At 42.7% G+C, this 25397-nt stretch overlaps 1 protein-coding gene across 3 annotated transcripts in view; it reads left to right on the forward strand.

Annotated features, from left to right (window-relative positions):
* The first annotated feature begins 3647 nt into the window (after positions 1-3647).
* LOC117401413 (fibrillin-2-like) overlaps positions 3648-25397 on the forward strand; it is a 57077-nt gene continuing 35327 nt past the window's right edge. Inside the window, exons 1-7 of one of the 3 annotated variants that reach the window (XM_059015266.1) lie at positions 3648-3773; positions 5518-5857; positions 11042-11124; positions 11776-11874; positions 18171-18266; positions 18644-18739; positions 24971-25168. In XM_059015266.1, coding sequence (XP_058871249.1) covers positions 5685-5857; positions 11042-11124; positions 11776-11874; positions 18171-18266; positions 18644-18739; positions 24971-25168 — 745 coding nt within the window. In that variant the 5' untranslated portion in view covers positions 3648-3773; positions 5518-5684. The remainder of the gene's footprint in view (positions 3774-5517; positions 5858-11041; positions 11125-11775; positions 11875-18170; positions 18267-18643; positions 18740-24970; positions 25169-25397) is intronic. The other 2 variants (XM_059015268.1, XM_059015267.1) reach the window with 2 other exon arrangements.

The following is a 25397-nucleotide window of genomic DNA, read 5'->3' on the forward strand; positions in this document are numbered from 1 at the left end:
TTATTAATATTTCTGTGCTGGTTTCCAGTAAATGACCAGCAAGCCGGAGAGAACTAACTTAAACTTGCAAGACCCTTATAGAAGCATTTTCGCACAGTATTTTTGCAGTTTTGCCATGCTTTTACCCTGGTTTGCCATGTCTTTTTTTAATATGCTTTACCATACTTCTTTGTGCTTTACAATACTTACCATGCTTTCGCTGTGCTTTATTACAGCTTGCTATGCTTTTACTGTGGGGATAGTTTATAAGGGGAGTGAGGTACCTTCTTTGAGTTTGAATCCCTCAGTACAGTAAAAGAATGGCACATTCTCCTCGCAGTCAGAAACACACAACAGAGACTATAAACACGGCAGGACCAATTACTGTATGAAGGTTGATTAGGCGAGTGCTCATATGAGTAACGGTTTTAATTTAGTTGCACAGGCCCCTATTCATAAAACCTTTAACTCCTGCTTTGTTTAAGAGCTGCTTTTTAAAAGCCTGCTTTTCTCGACTCTCTGGAGTTTATTATGATGCTTCAACATTCCTTATTTCTTAAGTTACAAAAAGCTGTTTTAAGTCTGCATTCTAGGAGAAGTTTTTTTTTTTGTTTTGTTTTATATGCTTTATTCAAGGCTGGTTATGTTTTAAAACACATTTCAATTCATTAAGTCAAGTGTGCTGTTCACAAAATCTTTTTTTTATTTTATTTAGTAGTCGCCAAATAACCTGTTTTTCTCCCAATTTGAAATGTCCAATTGTATTTAGGCTCAGCTCACCACTACCCACCCCTGGGCTGACTCGGGAGCGGCGAAGACAACGCAGCTCTGGGCAGCTTGTGCGCAATGAGCCAAGGATACCCCGGCCGACCAAAGCCCTCCACCCCCCCTGGGCAGCGCTCTGACAATTGTGCCCCGCCCCCTGGGAGCTCCCATCCACGGTCGACAGTGGAATAGCCTGGACTTGAACCGGCGACGTCCAGGCTATAGGACGCATCCTGCACTCCACGCAGAGCACCTTTACCGGATGCGCCACTCGGGAGCCCCTACATAACCCTTTTTAACTCTTTGAGAGATGGTTAGTTCACTCTCAGTTCTCAGACATCGGCTTTCACCTAAGAGAATGCTCTTAAAAAACAATTCTTAAAGTTTTGTGAATGCAATAGGGCCCAATGATACAGAACTAGAAGAATAAACTAAAGTGTATGCACAGGCACTTCGAATTCCTTCAGTAAATGTATCAGACATTTTCAAAGACGAAAACTAAATCGTTTCCTTATTAGGATTTCAGATCCCAAAGCAGATCTAAAGCATTGTGAAGAAGAGTGCATCAGAAACATCTCATATAAGCTGATCTCATTCTCTTCCTGCAGGATTTGTAGAGGTTTCTGAGTTTTAAGGGTGTATTTGTGGGACTGATGTAACCTGCTGCTTGTGTTTCCCCTGTGATCTCTATGAAAATGAGGTTTTGGTGTTGATGAGTAATCATCCTGGTTCACTTTATTAAGTTAAATACAATAATTCAAAATGAATCAGCCTGGGCTGTGTGGTGCAGCAGCTAATCCACAGGACTCTCATGTACTTGATATGTCTCTGGAGGCCTGGGGTCAGGTCACAAGTGAAATTAGTTTTGTGCTCTTAACTTCCCTTATAAAAGTTTCCCGTAGTAATAGCACAGCAAAGTGTGATAAAGCACAGTAAAAGCATGGTAAAGCAGAGGGAAGCACTGCATTAAAAACATGACAAACCATGCTAGAGTAAGGTAAATACTTAATATAACCATAGGAAAAGCATGAGGAAACTGCAAAAATACCGCGATAATATTTTATAAGGGTTAGCCCCCAGTGGACATTAGTCTATCACAAGACCACTAGACAATTCAGCATAATTGGCAGACTCAGCTTGAGAGAGGCCCAGGATTGGTTTGGTTTGGCTGAAAACTTCTTTGTTCCATCATGTCTGAATTCTTTCTTTTTTTTAATATATATATGCAGTACATTGCTTTTGTCTTTTCAACATACAGATGTCAGCAAATCATAATGAATTCCATCCAGCTATTGTTTAGGGTTTAGGGATTTTTTTTTTTTTTTTTTTTTACATTTTTGGATTGCAGTCTGAATTTAATGCAAACCAAACACGACTTGTCATTCTGGTCTTTTCAGCAGGGTTTGACTTGCATGCAAAGCCCACATTGCTTTGAGTCATGAAGACATGACTCTCTGTCTGTCTGGCTGACCTTTAACATTCTGGAAGGATGTGCCTCCCGGTAGCACAGGGTGGCTCCACCAGCTTCGGTACTGGGGATAAAAGCTGATAGTTCCCAGAACACCACCTTATCTACCTTCTAATAGTGCCACTGGAAGCTTATTGTCTACAGAGCAGGCAGGACCTTGGTTTAGGTCTCATCCCAATGACACCACAGCGCCCCCTACACCATGCTGGAGCATTAGCCAAGCTCTGGCCCAGTGGGGAGAGCGCCCCCTACTGAACCACAAACAAAACTACTCTACAGCCATGGCCAAAAGTTTTGCATCACCCTACAGAATTAACTCATATCGCTTCATAAAGTCCAATAAAACCTGCTGAATAATGTTACGTTAACATATTGAATTACATACCGCTTTGTAGTTTCCCATATACTTAACGAAAAACTGACAAAATATTGTGACAGTTCAAAATCTACCGTGAAATACAGTACCACTACCATGGCTTCCGGGAGACTTTTGGGATATCATTTTGTAGTTTCTTTGATTACACGACGTTAAATAAAATATCTAAATGATGTTTATATAGTTTTTCTTTTTCTATGTCTCAATCCTAAAGCTGATGCTAAACTTTTGGCCATAGCTGTAAACTGCAGCAACTAGTATTCTGAGGAAGTCACTCTTGCAAGTATTGATCAAGCCCAGCTTTGCTTATCTTTTGAGATGTTATAAGAATCCAGGTTTGCATGCTCTTTTGCTGTCCTGATAAAAAGCAGAGACTATCAGTTGCAAAAAGGTAATAGAATGGGGGTGTATAAGGATGTCTGGCTCATCGTTAAGCGATCCAGACCCCCTTGTGAATCTACAACCAGAACCGGTCCAAGTGGACTGGGATGATCGCTACGGTAACGCTCTATAGTTCTCACGACTCTATGTACAGCCGGTTTAACAGAGTAAAGTCATCACAGCTTTCCAAGGGCGAACATGAACGGCTGTCAATGTTCATACCTTTGCAATGTCATCATTTCCCTCTGACAGACCACTGATTGCAGTGACAGCAATCTCTGAGCACAGTGATCCCTACTGAACTGGGTCCTGATGCAATATGCTAGCAGAGCAAACGCCAGCGGCTTGCAGTGTAACTAATGCACTTCTTCACATGCCCCCCAATTCAGAAATATATGCAGTGCAACAACCTTTGTAAGAACATATGGAAAAAGGAGTCCATCGACCACACAATTTGAAAAAAAAAAAAAAAAAACACTTACTGTATATAAACTAGTAATAATGTCTATTGTCTCACTCTATCCCTGTTCCCAAAATTAACCTCTCGTCCTACCCCACCCCCCTACAGAATTAAAACTTTTTTTAGTTTGAGGAATGCGGTGGGTTTGCCCTGAAGTCCGTCTCCTGTGCTCTCGTGCAGAGAGAAGGTCCTCCCTCCTCCCAATTTGGGTAAATCGTTACGTTTTTTTTTCCCTTTCTCACACTGGGACAGCTTAATTCCCCTCTCTACACCCCGCATCCCCATTCCAAAAAGCGACGCCGGACACAACTGCTTGCTGGAAAAGGCGCCCCGAGGATCTGAAGGTACCGCATTCATTCTCTTCGATTCTTTCTATGCAAATGAATGACAGAACAACAACAACATAAGTTATCCTAAACTTTTAATTGCAAAGGGATTTTTTTTTGTGTGTGCAAAACTTAAAAGTTTTTTCCCCTATAGCTGTCTGATCAGCTTGACTGAAACAAACAAGGAAAATACGTTTTTATGTATTATTATTATTATTATTATTATTATTATTATTATTATTATTATTATTATTATTGTATACAGGCTAATATTTTAAACTTACTGTACACCGATTTGTTCATTGAAGATCTAGCGTATACGTGGGTGTAACCTTTTTCTGTACAATTTCTGTTTCAGTGTGATCTTTTGTTACTTACAACTTATTTTAATTAATTCATATTGTGTAATCATGAAATGATAAATTATGTACGGTACTGTGCTTTCCAGTCCGGTAGACCTACTTGGACAATACATCCCAGATGTAAGTTCCTGCTTAAAAAAAAAAAAAAAAAAGAAAATCGCCGTGTCTCTTTTCAAACAACTTTTTTTGTGGTTTTTTCATGTATGGCGGAAAAATGAATACATTTTTTTTTTCAAATCAAGTGGACGATTTTTCTCGTCGTTTTATTCATTTAAATGTTTTAAATAAACCACGGCTTGTGGTTCGGAGATGCTGCACAAAAATCGTCTTTTAAAGTTACAACGCTTATTCGCTTTGTTCCAGAGATATATAATCTAACTCTGGTCTCATTTATTTAATGTTAAAACCATAGTGACACATGCACAATAAATCTGGAAGGCGGATTTAGTTTTGAAAATGGGATAAAGTTGCTGTCTGAAACTGCACCTCGGTGACACAATTTTGATACCTGAGCCGAGCACAAAACCGTTCCGTCAACCCGCCCACAGTCCTTTGTTCAGTCGGCTGTTTTGTTCTGTCCCACTCACCCAATCTCATGTGGCCTCTACTGAAGACTCTTGTCAGCAAAATGCGTGCCCTACCAAAATTTATTTGCTTTAAAATAATAATAATAATAATAAAACACACACAGACATAAAGTATGCAGTATTTTATCGTTTTTGCAACACGGTGCTTTATAACTTGCACATCACGTGGAACCTTTGTGTTAAGTCAAAAAACTTTTTTTTTTTTCTGTTAACATGTTTGACAGAATTTTGAAGGCGCTTGTCTCTTTTTTTTTAATTGTCAAACTAAATCAGTACTTTTACACATTGAGAGACTGTCGCAATAATATTATACTGCAAATAATTCATTATTGATTGTTACAAACCGTAGCCACTGTAGACAGGGTGTAACGGGGGAAGATAATAGACACTGAACTCGCAGTGCTATATGTGTGTGTGTGTGTGTGTGACATTTTTAATTTTAATTTTAAAGAGTCAATTACACCAAAAAAAAGGCCAGTAGGAAAATCATATTTCTACTACCAGTATCAGTCCACGATTGATTGATTGATTGATTACTTCATTATTTAATTAGAGGAGTGTTCCTATAATTGATGTTTCAAGTTTAGTTTGTCAATAGGTAAGGTGCCCCACTTTTCAATGGGGCTAAAGAAGCCTATATTTTGGGAAACATGTACCTGAATTTAACGGTTATCCAGGCACGTCATGTTTACTAGGGGATATGCATGTTCTTTTTCCTGGAACATTTTCCCCAAGGGGGATATTAAATACTTTTGGAAGCTCCTCATACTAACTGTAGTCCTACCCCCCCCGCCCCCCTAATTTATGTTTCAGGCACCAAACTGGATTTCATCAGGACTGGAGCTTATTAACACAGGGACTCACTGTTTGTAGGAGACCAGGGCAGAGGAGAGCAGAGCGGAGCAGTGTGACTGTCCCTCGAGAGTGAACCCCTTCTCCCAGTGTGTTTCAGGAGACCCCCGGCAAGCACAGGAGCGGCTATGGGGGCGTGGTGGCTCAGCAACCTACTGCTGGGATGGACGGCCGTGTTTTGGGCCTCCAGCCCGTCGGTGTACGGCCAAGACCCTTTCCAGGCCAGCAGGTTCTCATCAGGGCCGGACGAGAGAGAAATCGCTAACAGGGTGCGGCGGAGGGGGCAGGAGTCTCTCAGGGGGTAAGCGGACTGTTAGATATTTTTTAATTTACACTGGGAGCTCTGTTTATACACCAAGCAGGGACAGCAGAAGCACTGGCAATGTCAGCTACCCTCACAACTGCAAGCAGGCCTGCATTAAAGGCACAACACATGTCTTAATGTCTCTCGTATCCACGGCTCTCTGGTTTTGAAACGTGGAGGTAGGGCCACCAAATTGGAGCGAGCTCTGTAAACCCAGTTAGGATCTCCAGCCAGTTCTTTAAAAAAAGAAAAAATCTTACATCCGCATTACTTTTATTGCACCGAGAACCTTTTGGTTATTGACTTGCTATTTTCCTTTGGTGTAGGTCAAGTGGTCTGTGTCTAGAACAGCAAATATCAAGCTGCAGTTTATTAATAAAAACAGACAAAAAAAAACCAATAAAAAAAACATTCATGAGTTGAAGCTTAATTTGAATAGGGCCGAGTATTGCTAGTGTTTGTAATGGATTTGAAAATGCTGGGGCTCTGAAAGTGATTGACTGATAAACCAATCAAAACATTGAGCCTGTTGGCTGTTACCTAGAGCTGCTTTGACCCTCGGGTGGTTCCAGATTGTGTTTGAGTAAGTGAGGAAACATGAAGCTGGGGAGGGAAGGCCATATTCCTTGGCTGTAGGAAGGATTGAATGCTGGGTAATGAGTCAATACACAACAGATGGAAAAAGAAACAACATTGTATACAGATGTGGCCAACAGTTTGCATCACCTAGAATTTTAGGATTGAGACATCATTAAAAAACAAAGCTATGTTCAAGTTTTCATTTCAAAGTAGATGGAAAACTACAAAGCGGTGTGTAATTCAATATGTTAACGTAACATTATTCAGCAGGTTTCATTCGACATTATGGAGCAAAATGAGTTCATTCTCTAGGGTGGTGGAAAGCTTTTGGTCATAGCTGTAGATGATTCATGATTTATAACCACATAATCCTGAGCACAGCGTATCTCCGGTTGTAATATATTACAACAGGCTCATGCAGGGGCTTTCATGTTTTTTATCACGATCATTTTGCCTTTATTTATTTATTTTTTACTAAAAGGAGAAGAAATGTCAATGATGTTAATTTTTTTGTATTGTATATTAATGTGTTACTGGCTATCAAATGGCAGACGGCCCCTAACGCACACGTCACTCTCCCAGCTAGTAGCTTTCATTATTAGTTGCCCACCTTTCCTTGCGTCCATGTCATTCTCAACCCCCCAGCCAGTTTTGCTGAGCTATGCTTTCAGAGCAAGCCCGTGGCCCTTTAAGGCCAGTGTGAAGGAGTGATGTAATGTTGCAATGGTTTCAGGCTGAGGTAACTGCAAGGGAGGGGTAGGTATGGGGGTGGGGGCAGGAGTTCACACCAGCAGGAAAACCTCAGCCCTCCTGGGACTGGGTGGAGGAGAGAGGGGGCGGGGGGGGGGGGGGGTGAGGGATTAGTAGGCAAAAAAAGTTTGAGAAGACAAGATGTCTTGTTGGGCCTGGTGGCCTACATGCACTTTAGGGGAAATTGTAAAATGCTAAATAACAATGGTTTAGAGGATATTGTAATTTATAGAGAGGGAACCATTATCTCTCTCTCTCTCTCTCTAGGAAAATGTAAATTACATCAAGAGCTGTTGAAGTTGGCAGTGTCAATAATCGAAGGGATTTGGTTAAGCTCACAACCCTGTAATAATCAAACCCTCCAAACCATGAGCTCATTGGATTATGATAATTCATTTATAATGCTTACCATGCCAGCTAGCATGGTTCAGAATGTGTACTGTTCTTTTAAGGCTTTATGCTTGAATGAGCTCCAGGCTCTCGGGTTGAGGGAGCCAGCACTCTTCACTGGGGAGATGTTTTGGATGTTGCCTGCCCTGCTTGGCGATATTAATGAAGGTAGAAGATTTTGTTCAGCGTTTTCTGCCGCCAGTTCTGTTTTCTTACCACTAATCGGCAGGGATGGGAATCAGACTCCCATTGCATAGATAGCAGTTTGAGCCATTCCAGTCGAGCTTGTTACCCAGACACTGGCTGATAAAGCCCACCATAAAACCTGTAATGTGTCAAACTGATACACAGAAGGAGTTTGGTAGAGGTGTAGTCTAGTATGGGACAGGCAGCTGCATTGAGAACACATGAGCAGTAAACAGGAAATCTATCCCGTTGTAATAGCTGTTAATAACTTTCGATTGTAATTTTACTATGTACCTGGTGACTCGACCTGACAGTCTGAACTGACTGTTTTACATTATATACTAAACGTCAGAGCTTGTAAAGCATTAAACAGCTGACGGAAATGGTATTGGAGGAAACAGCTTAAGCGTTTGACGTGAATAATTTGTGTAACGTACCATGCTGGATTGCTTCGTACAAACTCCATTAAGGGCGCAGCGTCTGATAATGTAAAAAGCTGGAAAGATAAATCCCACAGATATTGAGAAGTCACTGAGACCTCCTTGTGTTGAAGGAGAAAGGCCGTGGCCCCAGCTTTCGTCTAGACGGAAAGGATCGAATATGAACCGTGTAGACCAGAAAGGTGACACAAAGAGGCCTCATGGTCTTTAAGCCTTTAAGAGTCTCACATGACTGAGGCACCCTGACCCAGGGGGGCTGAATGTGCCACAGGGAATTAAGCATCAGACTCACCATTAACTGTGTGAGTGAGCTGTCAATGAGGTGACCTTCAACCTTTAGCTGTGGTTGGTAACGGGTCATCGTTGCCATGGCTCTTAGGGCAGCAGTTCCAAAGTCTTTGATGTCCAGCCTCTGGCCTTGTAGCCCCTGTGTTTATGGACCCTTAGAATTGAGATCCAGCACTGATGAAAGCCTGTTTGAAGGCATGTTTGTCTACTTGCCTTAAAATAAAGCATTGCGTGGATAAACAGTTGCATTTGTTTAGCCTGTGAAATGTATTTTGTCAACAATTCGATCAACACATGTTGAACCGTCTTGGCTTGCCATTCATTAGCAGTTGCGTTTTCGAAATGATATAGGCTGCGTGAATAAGGAGGGGAGACTCATTGGTTATCCCTGATAATAATAAAATCAGGTGTTTTCAGTTACTTGCAGTTTGGTAGAGGGGAGTGAATGTGGTTTTGTTTTACTGTGGTTTCACTGACAAGTCTTTTGCAAGCGCTCTCCCATCCTTGACAGTCTGTGGTTAGGGGATATTTATATATTGAATGTTGCTTGACATGTTTGTGTTTCTCAGCTCTCTGTGTAGCTTTCCCGCACTCCAATAATGAACGACATCCACTTTCGTGCACATTGACGTTTGATCCAGAATGTCACATGACCCCCCCCCTGCACACTCATCCACAAAACCCTAAAAGCTTATTGCGGAGTGGGGGAGGGGGCTTGATTAGGGAGGGGTTTGATAATTTAACACCAGTAAGCTCTCTGGTGCTAAACTTTCCAAACAGTTTAGCAACAATTTTCCAATCGATTTGCACCCCTGCCTGGCTACCTCAGCTGTGCACTGTGCAGCATGTTCTCTCCCAGTCCTCTGGGTTTTTGATGAGGTGGCTGTGTTTGGATATGATGTTTTCTTTTTTCTTTTTTTAAATACGTGACAAAGGATTCTATTAAAGTTAACGAGCTGGAGAGCCAGCGACTCAGTGGTTACATCAAAGGGCCTGCGGAATGTTAAGAGACAGGAGGAGGAGGGGCTAATCCCTTTTAAATTGAGTGCCGTTCCAATACTGAGATAAATCCGCGAGCGAGCAGGGATTGCAGACTGCTGGCAAGAGAGCTCAACATGATCACTTTCTTGGTTGAAGACGTAGTCAAATACATTATGACCCAAAATATCGGTGCGTCTGCTGTGTATAACCCCCATTTGTTGCTTCCAACAGTTTTAATTCTGCAGTTAAGGGACTGCACTAAAGGTGGGTCAAAGGTCCTTCGAGGTGTATTTGATTACTTTTGAGCCAAACGAGATTCTTAATGAAAAGGTAAAGAAACCTGTTAATTGCTCAAAGTGGTTAGGGCCGTCTCTACATGACGTGATCATTTCATTCCACTAAACCCCCTCCATGAAATAAACACTGATCAATTCTGAAAAATATAACGCTGCATTGCTGCCTGTAGCTGTATTTTTTAAAGTTGAGTTTTTATAGTTTAAAAAAACAAAACTACTACCTTAAATGCACTCTAACCTTATACTACTACTACTACTAATATCAGCAATATAGTGTACCTATTTCATCTGTCAAATGTTGGAGGGTATGTGAATGCAGACAAGAACCATGAGCATCGTGGGTATGGAGTGTTGAGGACCTCTTAAGTCTGGAGTGGGTCCCTCTGGGTTAGTTCCTTGTTCCCTCTGGCCTGGTTTTCCTATTAGACTGCAGTTACTGGTCTCAGTCAGATTCTAAGTATCTTAAGTCTTGCCAGGGTGAATGGGGATCAGGATGTTAGCAGTGTGCTGGAAGTCTGAAGTGGAAAAACAAATAAGTGTTTCATCAGTGTCCAGCGATGAAGGCGCGCACCCAAACCTTTGTGTGCTTGGCTTGAGCTGAGGGAACACAAAGACACATTTTCAGGAAGTGGCTTGAAACCATTCTTTGACTGAAATTGTGTCTTTCATCCCAGCAAAGCTATATAAATGGCACATGGTGTTTTGACACGATAAAACAAGCAAGCAGCTTTGGTGACACGATTTGGTGTTTTTTATATAGAGCGCTGGAGTTAGGAGGCATAGTTTAGAGGTTGTGTTTTTCCTTATAGCCTAGTGCTAGTGGAATGGGTTCCACAGGATAAACTGTACAAATACATTTTAAAATGGGGTCACTTAAATGAACACTGGGGGGTCTTTGGCAGTGGTGTAGTCGAGCCGGAACCAGGAATGGTTGACTGGAGGGTCATGGGTTCAATCCCAGGTGGGGGACACTGCTGCTGTACCCTTGAGCAAGGTACTTTACCTAGATTGCTCCAGTAAAAACCTAACTGTATAAATGGGTAATTGTATGTAAAAATAATGTGATATCTTGTAACAATTGTAAGTCGCTCTGGATAAAGGCGTCTGCTAAGAAATAAATAATAATAATAATAATTTACCATGTTTGTTAAGGACTTCATAATCGCTGCCTGTGGAAGCCAGGCTGCTCAGTAAGCACAGTGCTGGGTGCTTCGGTCTTCGCTCTCAGGACTCAGTGAAACTCTAATGCCCTGACTGTTTCTCTGTTGCAGACCCAATGTGTGCGGTTCCCGTTTCCACTCGTACTGCTGTCCCGGGTGGAAAACGCTTCCTGCAGGGAACCAGTGTATCGTCCGTAAGTGCCCTCCAGACTCTGTGAGCCGTTTTATATTGTAGCTTAGTATCTTCAAAATCAACCAAACATGTGTCAGGCATACATACCAGTGCTTACGATTGCAATAAGATAGTGACAAGGGCATTATCTGACAGCATTTGATTTTATTTAATCACACTCAACACTTGATGCACAGCCTCCTTCTTCACCCCTTGTACGATGTTCTGCAGTACATATATCTATATATCTATATCTATATATACAGGAGTGTGCAAATCTATTAGAACACCCTATTTCTTCTGCTGTGTTTGATTTGTAGTGCGTGTGAATTCAAGCCACTGGAAGTGAAAATCCTAGAAGATTATCAAAATAGGCAAATTAGTATTTGATTAGTAATTGATGACTTTAATAGGCCACACATGCAATTAATTTAAAATAGTAAGAGAAAAGGAACACAGAGCCACACGTGGTAAAAGACTTTTAAGAAGTTGTTTAAGATGTCTATTTAAAGCACAAAGTGGTCTAACATTTTCACACATGATGGCCTATTGTTGCTACTGATAACTGTCCGGGGTTTTCATGCAGGTATATAAAGGATATACATGAGGTGTTGTAATGTGCACACGACTGTATCTCAGTGTCTGTCTGTCTGTCTGTCTGTCTCTGTCACAGCGATCTGCAGGAGCACCTGTGGGGAAGGCTTCTGCTCTCGGCCCAACATGTGCACCTGCTCTAACGGCCAGCTCTCTCCAGGCTGCGGATCTCAAGGAGGTAAGGGTGTAGACTGTAGAGTTTTACACAACTGCAGCCAAGGGAGTGGGGCTTCTCAACGTTTCTTTCCTTCTCACAGGCCACAGTGTTCTTTGAAACAGTTAAGAGAAGGACTAAAAGGGTTAAATCAGCGCTAGAGAGCCATGGTTGAACTGGAGCTTATGATTAGAGATGCACGGAGAGGGAAACTCAAAGGGAGCGTCCAGCAAAGCTTGCGTGTTAAGTTTCTTGCTCCTCTTTGCCTAATCGCTGTTCAGTGCTCTGGGTTTGTGTTGCAGTGATGTCTGGAGTGCAGAAGCACAGTGTGCACATCCGTTTCTAAGCTGAAGCCAAATGATCAGTTATGTTCTAGGCATGTTGTGTTAAGGATTGGTTTTTAGCAGTAAACAAATGCAACGCTCCGTGCTGTTACCAAAAAAGCGCTAAATGCGAATTAGGGGGATGTACTGCCACTGCAAAAATAGGGATTTGATTATTTATCAACTTGTTAAAAGATGGATAGAGAAAAACAGGAAACAACACGATCGAAGGGAGCGTCTCTGAATCTCAAATAAAAAAAGGAAATATGCTAAACTCCCTGTGGCTCAGACAGTGCTGTCCAAACACTTTGTGTGTGCTGGTAAGAGTTAGATTACCTGCTCCATTGCTGTGCGACCTTTGAGGTTAAGTGTTGAGAGGGTTACATGAACTCAATGGAACTCTACTTCTCCTGGTGCCCAAATTTGGGTAAAATTCACACTCACACACACACACTCACACACACACACACACACACTCACACACAGACAGACAGACACACACACACTCACCCACACACACACACACTCACACACAGACAGACAGACAGACACACACCCACACACACACACACTCACACACAGACAGACAGACAGACACACACTCACCCACACACACACACACTCACACACAGACAGACAGACACACACACACTCACCCACACACACACACACACACTCACACACCCACACACACACACACACACATTCCCAGCTCTGGTCCGCTTGACCTGGAGGTGTAAAGAGGAACTTCTTGTAATGCTCCGAAGCTCCAGGGGAAGCTCGGGCTGGATTTACGTGCTGGGAAACACTGCCTCTCCTCCTCATCCCAGAACAGCGCGGATCTCTCCCTGGAAAAGAGACCTCCCTCTGGCAACCAGCTCCGAATCCCCATGAAGTCATTTTCCATTGCACAGCGCTGTCCAAACCCTCGGCTAATTGAAAGATCCTGCTCTCCCCGGGGCTCCCGCTCAGCACTGCGAGTTGTAATGGTTGTTTGGTGGGGAAGGGGGGGGGGGGGGGCGGGTGGGCGGGGGCGGACTACTTAGTATGTTACCAATAAACAACAGAGATACCCTGGGACCAGAGCCCAGTCAAGATAGCTTTAATAAGTGTGAGAATAGAATGGACCTGTTCTTCATAACAGTACAGGTAGAAATGCCTCATTTGGACTATGATCCCTACGATACGGTTTGGATTTTGGTACAATTAGCAGCTTTGGCCTCATTAAATATGTGGTTGAGGTAGTGTCGCCTAATATTCAGTCACATTGTATTGCCCTTAACTCCCCCAGCACTTAATAACGTATACACATTTAAAACTAGTTCCAAATGCTCCCTTATTCATTACCCTGCTGTATGCAATAAAGACAAATTGATTTGCCCTTCTAGGAAATGCCACAGCTTGCTTACAATACTCAAGGTGTCTATTAATATTCTACTGTTAGCCGTGTGGGCTATTATTAGGCACTTTTATAGGCATTTAGCCCACATCCAGCGGAGGTACATGTTTATAACCCAGTAACAAAGCTGTATACCAAACAAAAAGGCAGCGTTGCTGGCTGGCTCACTGCGGGCATCCTGTGGAGTTGAATAAAAGCTGCACAGATCAGCCCGCTTTCTCGTTTAATTGCTCTTCGCATTCTTTCTCGGTTACTTAAAAACAGCGATGAACAAACAAATAAACAGCAGCCGTGTATGTTCAATAAGTAAAGCAGGCCAGGGCCAGCTGGCTGAGAGAGAGAGAGAGAGAGAGAGAGAGAGAGAGAGAGAGAGAGAGAGAGAGAGAGAGAGAGAGAGAGAGAGATTTGGCAACACACACACACACACAAAAAAGAATGCTTTGAATCTCTGCACTGTGGATTTCCCTGGGCACTTTTTCTAACTCCCTGTTCTGGGCCGGGTTGGTGAACAGTAATGCTTTGTGAGACTCTGTTGCACGGGGGAGGACTGAAAACAGTGACGCAACTGCAGCCCCCGTAGCTGAACTTAAACAGTTCAGTCTGTCGGATTGGAAACAGGCAGTCAGTGGTGTGCAAATGTGATACCTCATATATGAAGACTGGGGAGTTATTAATACTCACACACTGGGCTCTTTATACAGCAGACTCTTGCCAATCCACCCAGGCTGCTGACTGCTTTACAAAACGTTATTACTCATTAATTGATGGAATGGAAGTATCAAAAACAGACGAGGCGTCTTTTTTAGTTCCAATTCCGATCAGTACTCTGAACAAATTCCAACAGGGTGGATCAGAATAGTGCAGTATTGATCTAATCAGTGGCGGTTTAGTTAATTCAAAGTGTACCAATATCTCTTAACTGTGCATATGAGTCTCATTAGTGTATTTTTTATCTGCAACAATATCGTTATCGTTATTTATTTCTTAGCAGACGCCCTTATCCAGGGTGACTTACAATTGTGACAAGATATCACATTATTTCACATTATACAGATATCACATTATTTTACATACAATTACCCATTTATACAGTTGGGTTTTTACTGGAGCAATCTAGGTAAAGTACCTTGCTCAAGGGTACAGCAGCAGTGTCCCCCCACTGGGGATTGAACCCACAACCCTCCGGTCAAGAGTCCAGAGCCCTAACCACTACTCCATACTGCTGGAAAATATCCGATAGGGACCCCTTCAATTTAACAGCAGCAGTCGTCCGATCATATATATAATGAATCATGTTGTACTTGCTGTACAATACCCTACACAATGAATTCCGATTGCGCACTTTGTGTTAGCAGCTGTACGCTATAGTATTCTTTTTTTCATATTATCAGTATACTTCATACCAATTCCCCACGAGACCAGTTTGAATTGTTTAGATCTTACTAACCCTCTGATCACTTAAAGCTGCTGTCTACTCCACAGAAACAGACTCCTCTTCCCTTCCAAAGTGTCTTGCCTGGTTGACCCCAGTGCAGCGCTATAAAACGAGCCCCAGCCACACAGGGGACGCTGCAGGTTACAGTACTGTATGTGTTTCTAAATCACAGTCAGCCTTGCGAATGCTTTCCTGCTGACATCAGTGAACCAGCATCAGCCAAAGAGCAGGATTTCCCTCCAGCAACTTCCTGTGTCTTTCTGGCCGGACACAGGCTTGTGAGATCAGTGTCCTGGGTTTCAGGATCCCCACACTCCCATTTTGGTCTAAACCCAACCCACACCGTGACACTGCAACCAACATGGGAACAAAAATGTGCCTACTTCACAAGCGCTGGTACTTTTAATTAGATTCAAATGGCATTTTCATCATTTTTTAGTACAGGAGCAGCTGTCTGCCATTGTCCAAAAACACAGCATTTGAGAAATTCCATTCAGAAGCTTAATAAAAAGGTAATAGGACAGTAAAACTACGCCAATGTGACGTGAAGCCACCCTTTATAATATGGGTGTTTTACACTAATAAGTACATCTTTAACTATTTCTTGGTAACACTTGACATGAATTGTCTCTTCACAGTAGTTACATAGTAAATACACGTGTATATATACACAGAATGGAAATGCTGTTATGCATAGTTACAATGTACTTAACATGTACATGATATATGTAAGTACACATTTGTATCAGAAAAGAGTTAGGGTTAAAGGTCAGGTTTAGAGATAGGGTTAGGATTATATCATGCAAAAAATGAAATACATTGTAACTATGCATAATAACATTGTTATTATACGTAAGTACACATGCATTTGCTAAGTAACTACTCTGTATATACACAGTAATTAGAGACACTTAATGTAAAGTGTTACCTTTTTCCTTTGGACAATAATCACATTGTAATTGCAAAAGCAGTATGGGGTTACATTTAACTCGATGAACTATAGCAAGATTCATATTTCGTAATCTTTGGACTGGGTGACTAATTCCAGCTCGGAGGCCCAGCGCTTGTCCATGGAGAGGCTGTGGTACGTGCAGCTGAGCAGATTCATGCTTTGGGTTTATGATACAGTGATGAGATGTACTCTGGAACATCAGGTCGCTAAAGCCTCACAGAACACCGCACACACACTGCTGACGGTTTGCCGTCTCCTGCTCTCTACATTTCCTTCTTCTGAGTCATTAATTAGCTGGGAGATGCAGCCAAACGCTTTCCATGCTCCTTATTCATGGAAGCTCTGAGCAAACAGGGAGAGCCTGAAAGCTGAACTTCATATCCCCAATAGACTTACTGAAAATCAACAGCATGGTTGTAAGGGGGTTAGGGAAGCAAAACCAACAGGCACTGTTTCTTCTCATCGTGCTTCAGCAGACCTTGCTGGCCAGGCGCCTATTGAGCTCAGGCAGACACCTGTAGGGTTGGCTTATTTTGCCCTCCAGAGACAGGAAGCTCGCTGACATCCGCGGGCTCGTCGTGGGATCGGAGGACACCCGCTGAACCTGCGGGTCTCTGTGTGAGGCACTCGGGCGCGATGTCAACTCAGCACAAAGGGTCCTGCTTCCTGGAACAATTGGCTCTCTTGCCAGCTCCCATGTTCTCAGAAACCACGACTGTTTTCTTGTCATTATGCTCTGCGTTTTGAGTTTATACATACTGTTTTTCTTGCAATGTAATGCAATTCAAATCCCACTTTTGTACGATTGTGTAAAACGTTGGCATGCTGCCCCCGGTAACAGTGAATGTGTTTCCTGGGGCGTTTATTACGTGATTTATGGGGTATTGCTGGAGGTGTTTCATTTAGTAGTGTCGTTGTTCAACAGTGGCTGCTTTAAACGTTTGAGCAGATCCTCCTTATGACCTTTAATTGACATTAAAACCCGCAGACCCGCGACAGTCATTGTACAACCTGCAAAATAAAACTTAGATGTAAGATTTGGGTGATGTAAAAAAAAAAAAAAAACAGAAATGTGTCATTATCAACATATGATTGTATGCACACTCCAGTCATTGATGGATTCTTAATTCAAGTTGCAAATCATTTTAAATGAACCAATGTTGCGGTTTTCTTTTTTTTCTTTTATTGATTCCAAATTTTATTTTAATAATTGAGGCCAGATTATCATTGTACAAAATGTTCTCGAGGAAGAGGGATACCCCCCATCCCCATCCGCAGAAAATCGACTGGATCTGCATTCCTGTGGATGAAACTTGGAACCCATGTAGAATATGTGGTGAACTGGTTTCCTTCGCTGGTTTAACTATTTAAAGTATCTCCCCCAGACGCACACACGCACGCACGCATGCACGCACGCACGCACGCACGCACGCACACACACACACACACGCAACTACTTCCAAGTGTAGTCAGGTTGCAGTGAACCCCAGCGCACAGACCAGACACATTTACAAGCTGTGTGTTTGCAGGGGGTATTTTATGGCTTCAAGAATGAAAGGGTTGCATTCCTTTGGTCCACCACCTTCTCTGCGCTTCCAAGAGCTTGACATTCCTAGACTACAGTCTGAAGCAGGACCTCCCACTGCAAGCAACAGCTTGCATATTTGACACTGCTTACAGTGTCTACCCATCCGCTCATCACCGAATACACTGGACATGATAAAGACATCACCCTTACGGAGCAGTTTGAGAAATGACTGTATACCAGTGTAACACACTGCAAAAGCATTTACAGCCTTGCCAGCAATGGCAAAAAAATATTTCACAATGGTCTGGTTTAGCGCAGACACTGGATGTGGTACCATGGTGCTGTGGGAATGGAAATTCATGGAATTGTTGCGTAAAAGATCATGTTGCTTGTATCAAATGTATGTAAAGTAATTAGAATGCAAACCAAGGTTTTAATCCGTTTTCTAGGTTCTTCTTGATAAAAATAGGAAATAGGTTTTTTCCTGGTGCGTAATCACTGCCGGTATGTTGGGTCACATGGCCTGATTGCTGTGAGACGATTGGATGAGCTACGGCACAGGAGGTGATAATGTTGCCACAGCATTTTAAATCGCTCCTTTAACCTCAGTTATTTCGAAACCCCCTGAGCTGGGATGCCTTTGCTGCAGTTTATCCCTGACCCCAGTGCCTCTGTTTCCACAGTGCAGTCCTGTAATGTGAGGTGTATGAACGGAGGCAGCTGCAATGATGACTCCTGTGTCTGTCAGAAGGGATACAGCGGCACCCACTGTGGACAGCGTGAGTCAATTCTTTTCATTGGTCCTAGCTTTCAATATCATTTTATACACGGTATGTAGCATCACCTACTGACAACTGTGTTATGATTAGGGCTGTATTTTTTTCATGGTAAAAAATCTGTGATAACTGAAAATAATACAACCTTAGTAATAGGAACTTAATTGGAGATGTGAGCCAATAGTGTTGCCGAGATGTTAAAGATGGATGTTAAATGATATTGAAGGCTAATTTGAACACTGTACACCCATCCAGTTAATTGTATTGGTGATAATATCACCAGGTTTCACAGGTTGTAAATTAGCATGCCGTACTGTAACATGCGCTTTTGGGTTTGTGAATGGCAGCTGAACCTCTCTCTTGCTGTGTTCCCTTGGCAGCGGTCTGTGAAAATGGCTGTCAGAACGGAGGCCGCTGTATTGGACCCAACCGCTGTGCCTGTGTCTACGGCTTCACTGGCCCCCAGTGCGAGAGAGGTAGGACCGCAGCTCTTTAACACGACATGCTTTGAAGTGCAGCGGCTACTCTGTGGCGTTGAAAATGTGTTTGTGGATAAACAGTGTAGGTCTGCTGTAATGTATGTTCAGTAAAACGTTCGGTTTCATCGGCGTGCATTGTGTTATTTACTGCCATTTATGGACATTTGCACTTTACATATCTGACCTAAAACCATCATCGTCTTTATGGGTGTGCTTTACAGACACGGTTTCTCTGTGTTTGTTTGCTTGTGGCTGGCTTTGCTTTTTGTGTTGTTCAAACCCAGCTGTTGACTGTGCCTTCGCTCTGTGGAAAGGACTCCTTTAACTTCTCCCCTAATAATCGTTTCATTTTGTTTTTTTTGTCATGTGATCTGATTTATGTCTGCTCACGGAAGTCTCTGCTTCAGTCCTTGCACAGCAATTACAGTATTGCAGAAACTTCCTAGATTTGTGCAAAGAGAAGACATTAAAAGCTGTTATTAAACACGTGAATAACGTACAAGCAAACTTCGCTTCTAGAGAGGGTTTTTTTATAAAGTAAACTAGCAAACAGGAGAAGAATGTCTTGAGATTACTTTGTGTTTTTAAAAGCACCCCCGGGCCCTTTTAGCAAAGAGGAGACTGAACCCCCCTCTAGCCTTTCCATTCACCTCCCGGCTTGTTTTCTAGAAAAACACAAACGCTTCGGGAGAAACTAACAGACATCTGGCAATAAATAAAGGCCTTGTAATGACAGAGAGCATTTCTTTGTGTAGCCGTGGACATTTCCTGATAGGAGGAGACAAAATAACCTCCCCAGCTGTGTACACAAGGCCTGGGCTAGGCCAGCACAAACAGTCTAGTCACCACGCAGAGCCGCACCAAACCTGGGGAGCTGCCGCCCACCCCCCTCTACTACCCTATTATTTGGTTCAGTCAGTAGGGGGTTCAGTGTTCAAATCAAGACTGTACCATCTGGGTGTTTCCTACGGGGTGGTTTGCGGCATCATCCATTTTGAAGCCGACAACAACGGGCTGGTGTTTTACCTGTGTACAGACGGAAGGTTGTGTGTCCGATTCCTGGTTGGAATTGCATGGGGAATATAAGAGTTTAAATATATATATATATATATATATATATATATATATATATATATATATATATATATATATATATATATATATAGAATAATAGATGTGCTTCAGTGAGTTACAGGAAAATAATTCCATCAAGGGTTTCTGTGACGTCATAAACTACGAGACCAAAGGTCACAGAAGGTCACAGAAACCCGAGATGGAATTGTTTTCCTGTAACTCACTGAAGAGGCCCATCTATTATTTTTTATAATACATGGATACCCTTGTGATGCTAATATTAAAGAAGACGAGGTTCAGCAGTACAGTTGTTTTTTTTTTAAACGTAGTGTTTCAGTGCTGTACAGATGTTCTCCGCTAGTGCTTCAGTTTTATTTGGATGATTGCCTTTACCTTGTTTTAATTTCCCGCTCCTCTCCAGTTTCTCTGATATACGAATGTACCATTTTTAATTACATATAGAAATATATATATTTTTAAAATATTAAGTATTGTTTAAATCTCCAATGCTGTTACCCCAGAAAACTACACTATAAATACATTATCAAATGTCTTTGATAACCCAGCTCACACTACTGTAAATGCCTGGATATTTGATCCTACTTTATCAAGTCACTGAACTTTAGATGACCTAAAGCAATCCACTCATCCTTGCAAAGGAGACGTTTTATCTGAATGGATTCATCACCACTCACAAATGAAACTATCAAACAGAGGCAGGACTACAGTAAATTAGCTGAACAGTTAAAGTCTCTTTTGTTAGCAAGCCCTTGAGTAAACATTGAAATGCTCCAGAGTGTGTTTGACCCTGCAAGCAATGGGAGGTACAGTAACCCACACTCCATTCTCCTGGAGCCAATGTGGGTGGCCAGGGCTGTTGCTTTTGTATTTGAGACGATGTCCTTCACTTTATCAAGGACACAGAAGTGCTGCATTGCATTGCAGCTGGGCTCCCTTGTAAAGACAGAAGGAGCCCTATGCATGCATTTTTGTCACTTGCAATCATTGAACAAAATGGACAGATATATATTTAGTTAGCATTTAACTAAAACCATGCTGTGTATATCCTCTGCAGTCTCTTATAAAGTTGCAATTAAGTTTTCTGAATTCCGCCATAAAGACTGGAACGAAACAACTAAAAGAATAATCCTCTGGAGAAAAATGGGCCGCTGTTCCTTTAAGAAAGTCCACCTTGGCGTGAGAATTCTCCAGCCCCTGGCTTTTACCTAAAGCGCCTAACTAGGAACATTTGGCAGTAATTAGAGTTTCTAGTGGGTCTGCAGCCTTCCTGCATCACACTCCACACACACACACACCCATATTAAAATTCTTCGGATTGTAATTTGGCACTGTAGCAAAACTAATACTAATTTGCAATCTGATGCATGTTGAGAAATATATACAATCAAAAAACCAAACCAGATGTGTGCAAAAATGTACATCAAGCTACAAAAAAAGAGTTTGCTGTACTGGATCAAACTGGATTAAAGTGCACACACACACACACACACACACACACACACACACACACACACACACACACACACACACACACACACACTCACAGCGAAACGAGAACAAAGACACACTCTAATAAGCCATGCACCCTGCTAACAAACTCCTCGCTCTGTAATTAGGCTGGTGTAAAAGGAACAGGCTGAAGGTTGGGAGACGGAGGGGGGGCAGGCCAGTCTAGGCTGCATATTTAAGGACTGTCTGGAACAGGTTGAGAGGCATTTGATTCAGTTCAGGGTGGACTGAAAACCTGGGTATTAGGTTTGGCTGTTCTTCTAATCAGAGCCCTCTTCCTTCTCGCTATTATGGGTGAGTGGTGCTCTGTGCTGGTGGACTTCAGAACACCTTATAAGCCCGTGTTGAAAATGCCCGCTCTGTCTCTCTTAAGTGCTTCCTGTAAAATGTTATCAGTGTCACAGAATCTCCGGTTTCTGGGCTTGCTTCCTGAGTTTTAGCAGAACTTGGCGTACAGTAGAGGCCTTTTACAACCCTGTCTGTATGAAGTGGGGTGCTGTCAGGCTGCTAGAGTGACACAGTGGCTGGTAGGTATGAGGGGGAGATAAATCTTTGTATCTACATAAACCGTCCTACTTGAAAGATTAGGTAGAGTTTTACGTAAGGACTCAAATTAAGCACAGACGCCCGAGGAACTGTATTTTAAAACGGAACAAGATTGCGTGACAGCTTTAATTAAAACGAATGCTTTTGAGATCCCAGAAGCTTTTTATATAAACAGAATCCTCTCTTCATCAATGAATTATCAATTTGCTGTTAGTGTTTTTTTTTTAATTTAATTGAAGACAAGTGGTGTAATCTCCCTGAAAAAGTAGTCAATTCCAGGAAGGGAAAAGAGGGAAAAAAATAAGTTGATGAAGTCTTCAATGACATGTGAAATGACAAGTGGAAGGTTTTTATTGGTCTTCCACCACGGTAGAGGCAGTTGCCATCCCTGGGGTGTGCTTGAGAAAAGGGGAAGCTGAGATTTATGCAAGCCTCGCTTCTGCCAAGTCTTTTACCTCAGTGCACAGGAGGGTCGTATGTTCCACCAGATTCATCTCCCTTTACGTTTATTAAGAAAGCAGACCTGCTGAAGACTCCCAAGCAGCAGTTAAACACCGGAATGCGATTGGTGCGTGAGGCAAGCTTTGAGCAGGCTCTACTGGTTCTGACAGGGATCTCAGGAAAGAGAGGTGGGCTGCCCCCTGCTGGGTATCCCAGGAACTACGGGGGCACGGTGACAAGAAATAGCTGGGAAATCCAAAATGTTCTTGCTGGTTTAATGAAAATAATTTCTAGTTGCAGGGACTTCAATGTGGTGTTCAACTGCGCTTTCAGAGACTGGCTTCCTTTAATCCCGGAAACATTAAAATCCCAACAGGAAAACCTGAATTCCTAATGTTTCCTTCTTTACTGGGAGCCTTGACCTCTCTGTCCAGCAAGTCTGTTTTTCCCTTTTTAATTGGGGATTGGACGGGAGGGGGTCGCGCTCAGATGGAGCCTGGAAAAAAGAGGTTGGTGGGGAGTGGGGCGCTGGTATTTTTTTTGGGAGACATTCAGGGATCGGGAACACATCTTTGACCCCGAACCAGATTTTATAGCTTGTAATGGGGCCCTGTAGAAAGAAGAGGGAAAGAGAGAGGGGCATGGTATATGGAGGCAGGAACAGTACTCCTGTGTAGCTGCATTCATATTGCATTCTTTTTATCTTCATTTCAGGATTCGTTTTAGAATGGAAATGCATTCTTTTTTAAGGATTCAACAAGCAACACATGGTTGTATTCAAAGCACTGTAGATTCGTTCCGTTCTGCTTGAAAGTTTGAATGCGTTTTAAATGTCAAAAAAAATTTGAATTTGGGGATAAAGCGAGGGGTGGAAATGATGGCTGTCTGGATGAAACTAAACTAAACCTTGAAGTGAAACCGTAATGGTTTGATGTGAAAAGCACTGCAATCAAACCAACCAGTGGAAATGGCTTCAGAGTGTTCCCAGCGCTCTGTGAAACGTATCGCAGGCAGACGTTTGGCCAGCTGTGTCCACAGAGTCCTGTTCTACCCAGGCATGGCGTCTGTGTCTCATACAGGCTTCATGCTTTTAGACTATGGATCCATGATTCATGCTAAACGCTAGCAATCAAGCAAAAGGTAATACCAGTATTCAAAATAAAAAAAAAAAGCTCCTTAAATTTGCGTTACTGGGTGCACAATAATTTAGCAATTACCCATGTACCCATATACATTTTCCCCGTATCAAAAATGCAATAATATCATTTTTTTAGATCCAGCCAAAATGACTGTAGTTCTGCTGATTGCAAAGTTTTTTGTCAGTACTATTTATTGTGTGCTATGTTAATCTGTGCACAATTCCTTTAAAAGTAAGCGGCACTGAACACAACGCATTATTGCCCAGGTATCTGGTATCTCTCTCGCTAATGATCATGGGCTCCTAATTACTGTAGGCACGGAATGATGCTTTGTTAATGCAGGAATGCTCTCCCTAGTCTTTGGGAGAGGTTGCACAGTGAATGCTATAAAATCAAGGTGATGCGTTGGAATGCAAGCTGCGAAAGGAAACCAGGTTGGAGTAAATCCACAGGCAAATTCAGACTGCATCCTCTAGACTTTCACAAACACAGACGCACGCACATAATTAAAAAATAAAAGCACTTTCGAGAGGAGTTGTGTAAGCAGAGCTGGATATGAGATGACTGCAGCAGAGTCGTTTGAGTAAATGCACGTCTAATTACCATCGCTCTAAAGGTCTCAAGCTCAGGTGTGGCTAATTGCGTTTCTAGTAAACGACTGAGCAGACGGGTGTCTAATTTCCAGGCCTAGCAGAAGGCACATCGATAGAAATGGAATAAATTGCTGAAACACTGCAGCATTCCGCCAGGACCTGGATGGAACTAATCGATATTCTTGTCAAACTTCAGGGAGGTTACATTTTCAAACAAGAAGTTTGAGTTCCTTGGAGTGGGATGGGGTTGGGGTTGGGGTTGGGGGTGGGGTAGATTGAGTCACATCTGGAGTGGAGGCAGTGAGAGGCCACGCTCCCTGATCAATCCCAGATGTGTGTCGTCACCCCCACCCCCCCCCCCCCCCCCTTCTCACCCCCCCCTTTGATAGGTCTCAAACTCTCAAACATTCCTCTCCTCAAATTGTCCAAGAAAAGATTTGCGCTGTGAGGTCACAGGTGTCAGTAGGGGAGGGGCTGGAAAGAGGGGGGGGGGGGTCTGGCTTTCACTGATTGTGTATACAGTTGGGTAATAGTTGCTATAGCACTAACTATTAAATATTTTTATATTATAATTATAGGGACTGCAGCAGTCATTTTATTTTAAACAATGGGCTTTCTGTTTGCTGCTTTTACCGAAACCTAAGTCTCTTTGGCTAGTTATTTAACTTTCCTTGTCAAAAAAAAAAAAGTTATAATGGAGACAAACTTTGGAGCAAACAGAACAAAAAGCAGACATGATACGTGCGCCCGTAACGCTACAACACTCTAGGCCACAAAGTTTGTACAACGACACTTCCATGTAGTATTTACCCTGCATTCTTGACAGCTCTCTCTCTCTCTCTCTCTCTCTCTCTCTCTCTCTCTCCCTCTCTCTCTCTCTCTCTCTCTCTCTCTCTCTCCTCCAGATTACCGGACTGGCCCCTGCTTCACTCAGGTCAATAACCAGATGTGCCAGGGGCAGCTGAGCGGCATTGTGTGCACCAAGACCCTGTGCTGTGCCACCATCGGACGGGCATGGGGCCACCCCTGTGAGATGTGCCCGGCCCAGCCTCACCCCTGCCGTCGCGGCTTCATCCCCAACATCCGCACCGGAGCATGCCAGGGTAAGAGCGCGGGTGGGCTTAGTCCACACAGGCATTGCTGGTACCTCCTTTGTAAAAGTTTACCACTGTATTTTTTCAGCTCTACCATGCTTTTCCCTATGCATAGTTCATCCTGATTTGCCATGTTGTTATTCTTTACAGTGCCTTCCTATGCTTTACCATGTTTTTCCTGTGCTTTATTACATCATGCTATGCTTTTACTGCAGAAGACTTTTATGAGGGCTGGCAA

Source organism: Acipenser ruthenus, chromosome 49, assembly GCF_902713425.1.
Source record: "Acipenser ruthenus chromosome 49, fAciRut3.2 maternal haplotype, whole genome shotgun sequence".
In the NCBI taxonomy this organism is placed as follows: domain Eukaryota; kingdom Metazoa; phylum Chordata; class Actinopteri; order Acipenseriformes; family Acipenseridae; genus Acipenser; species Acipenser ruthenus.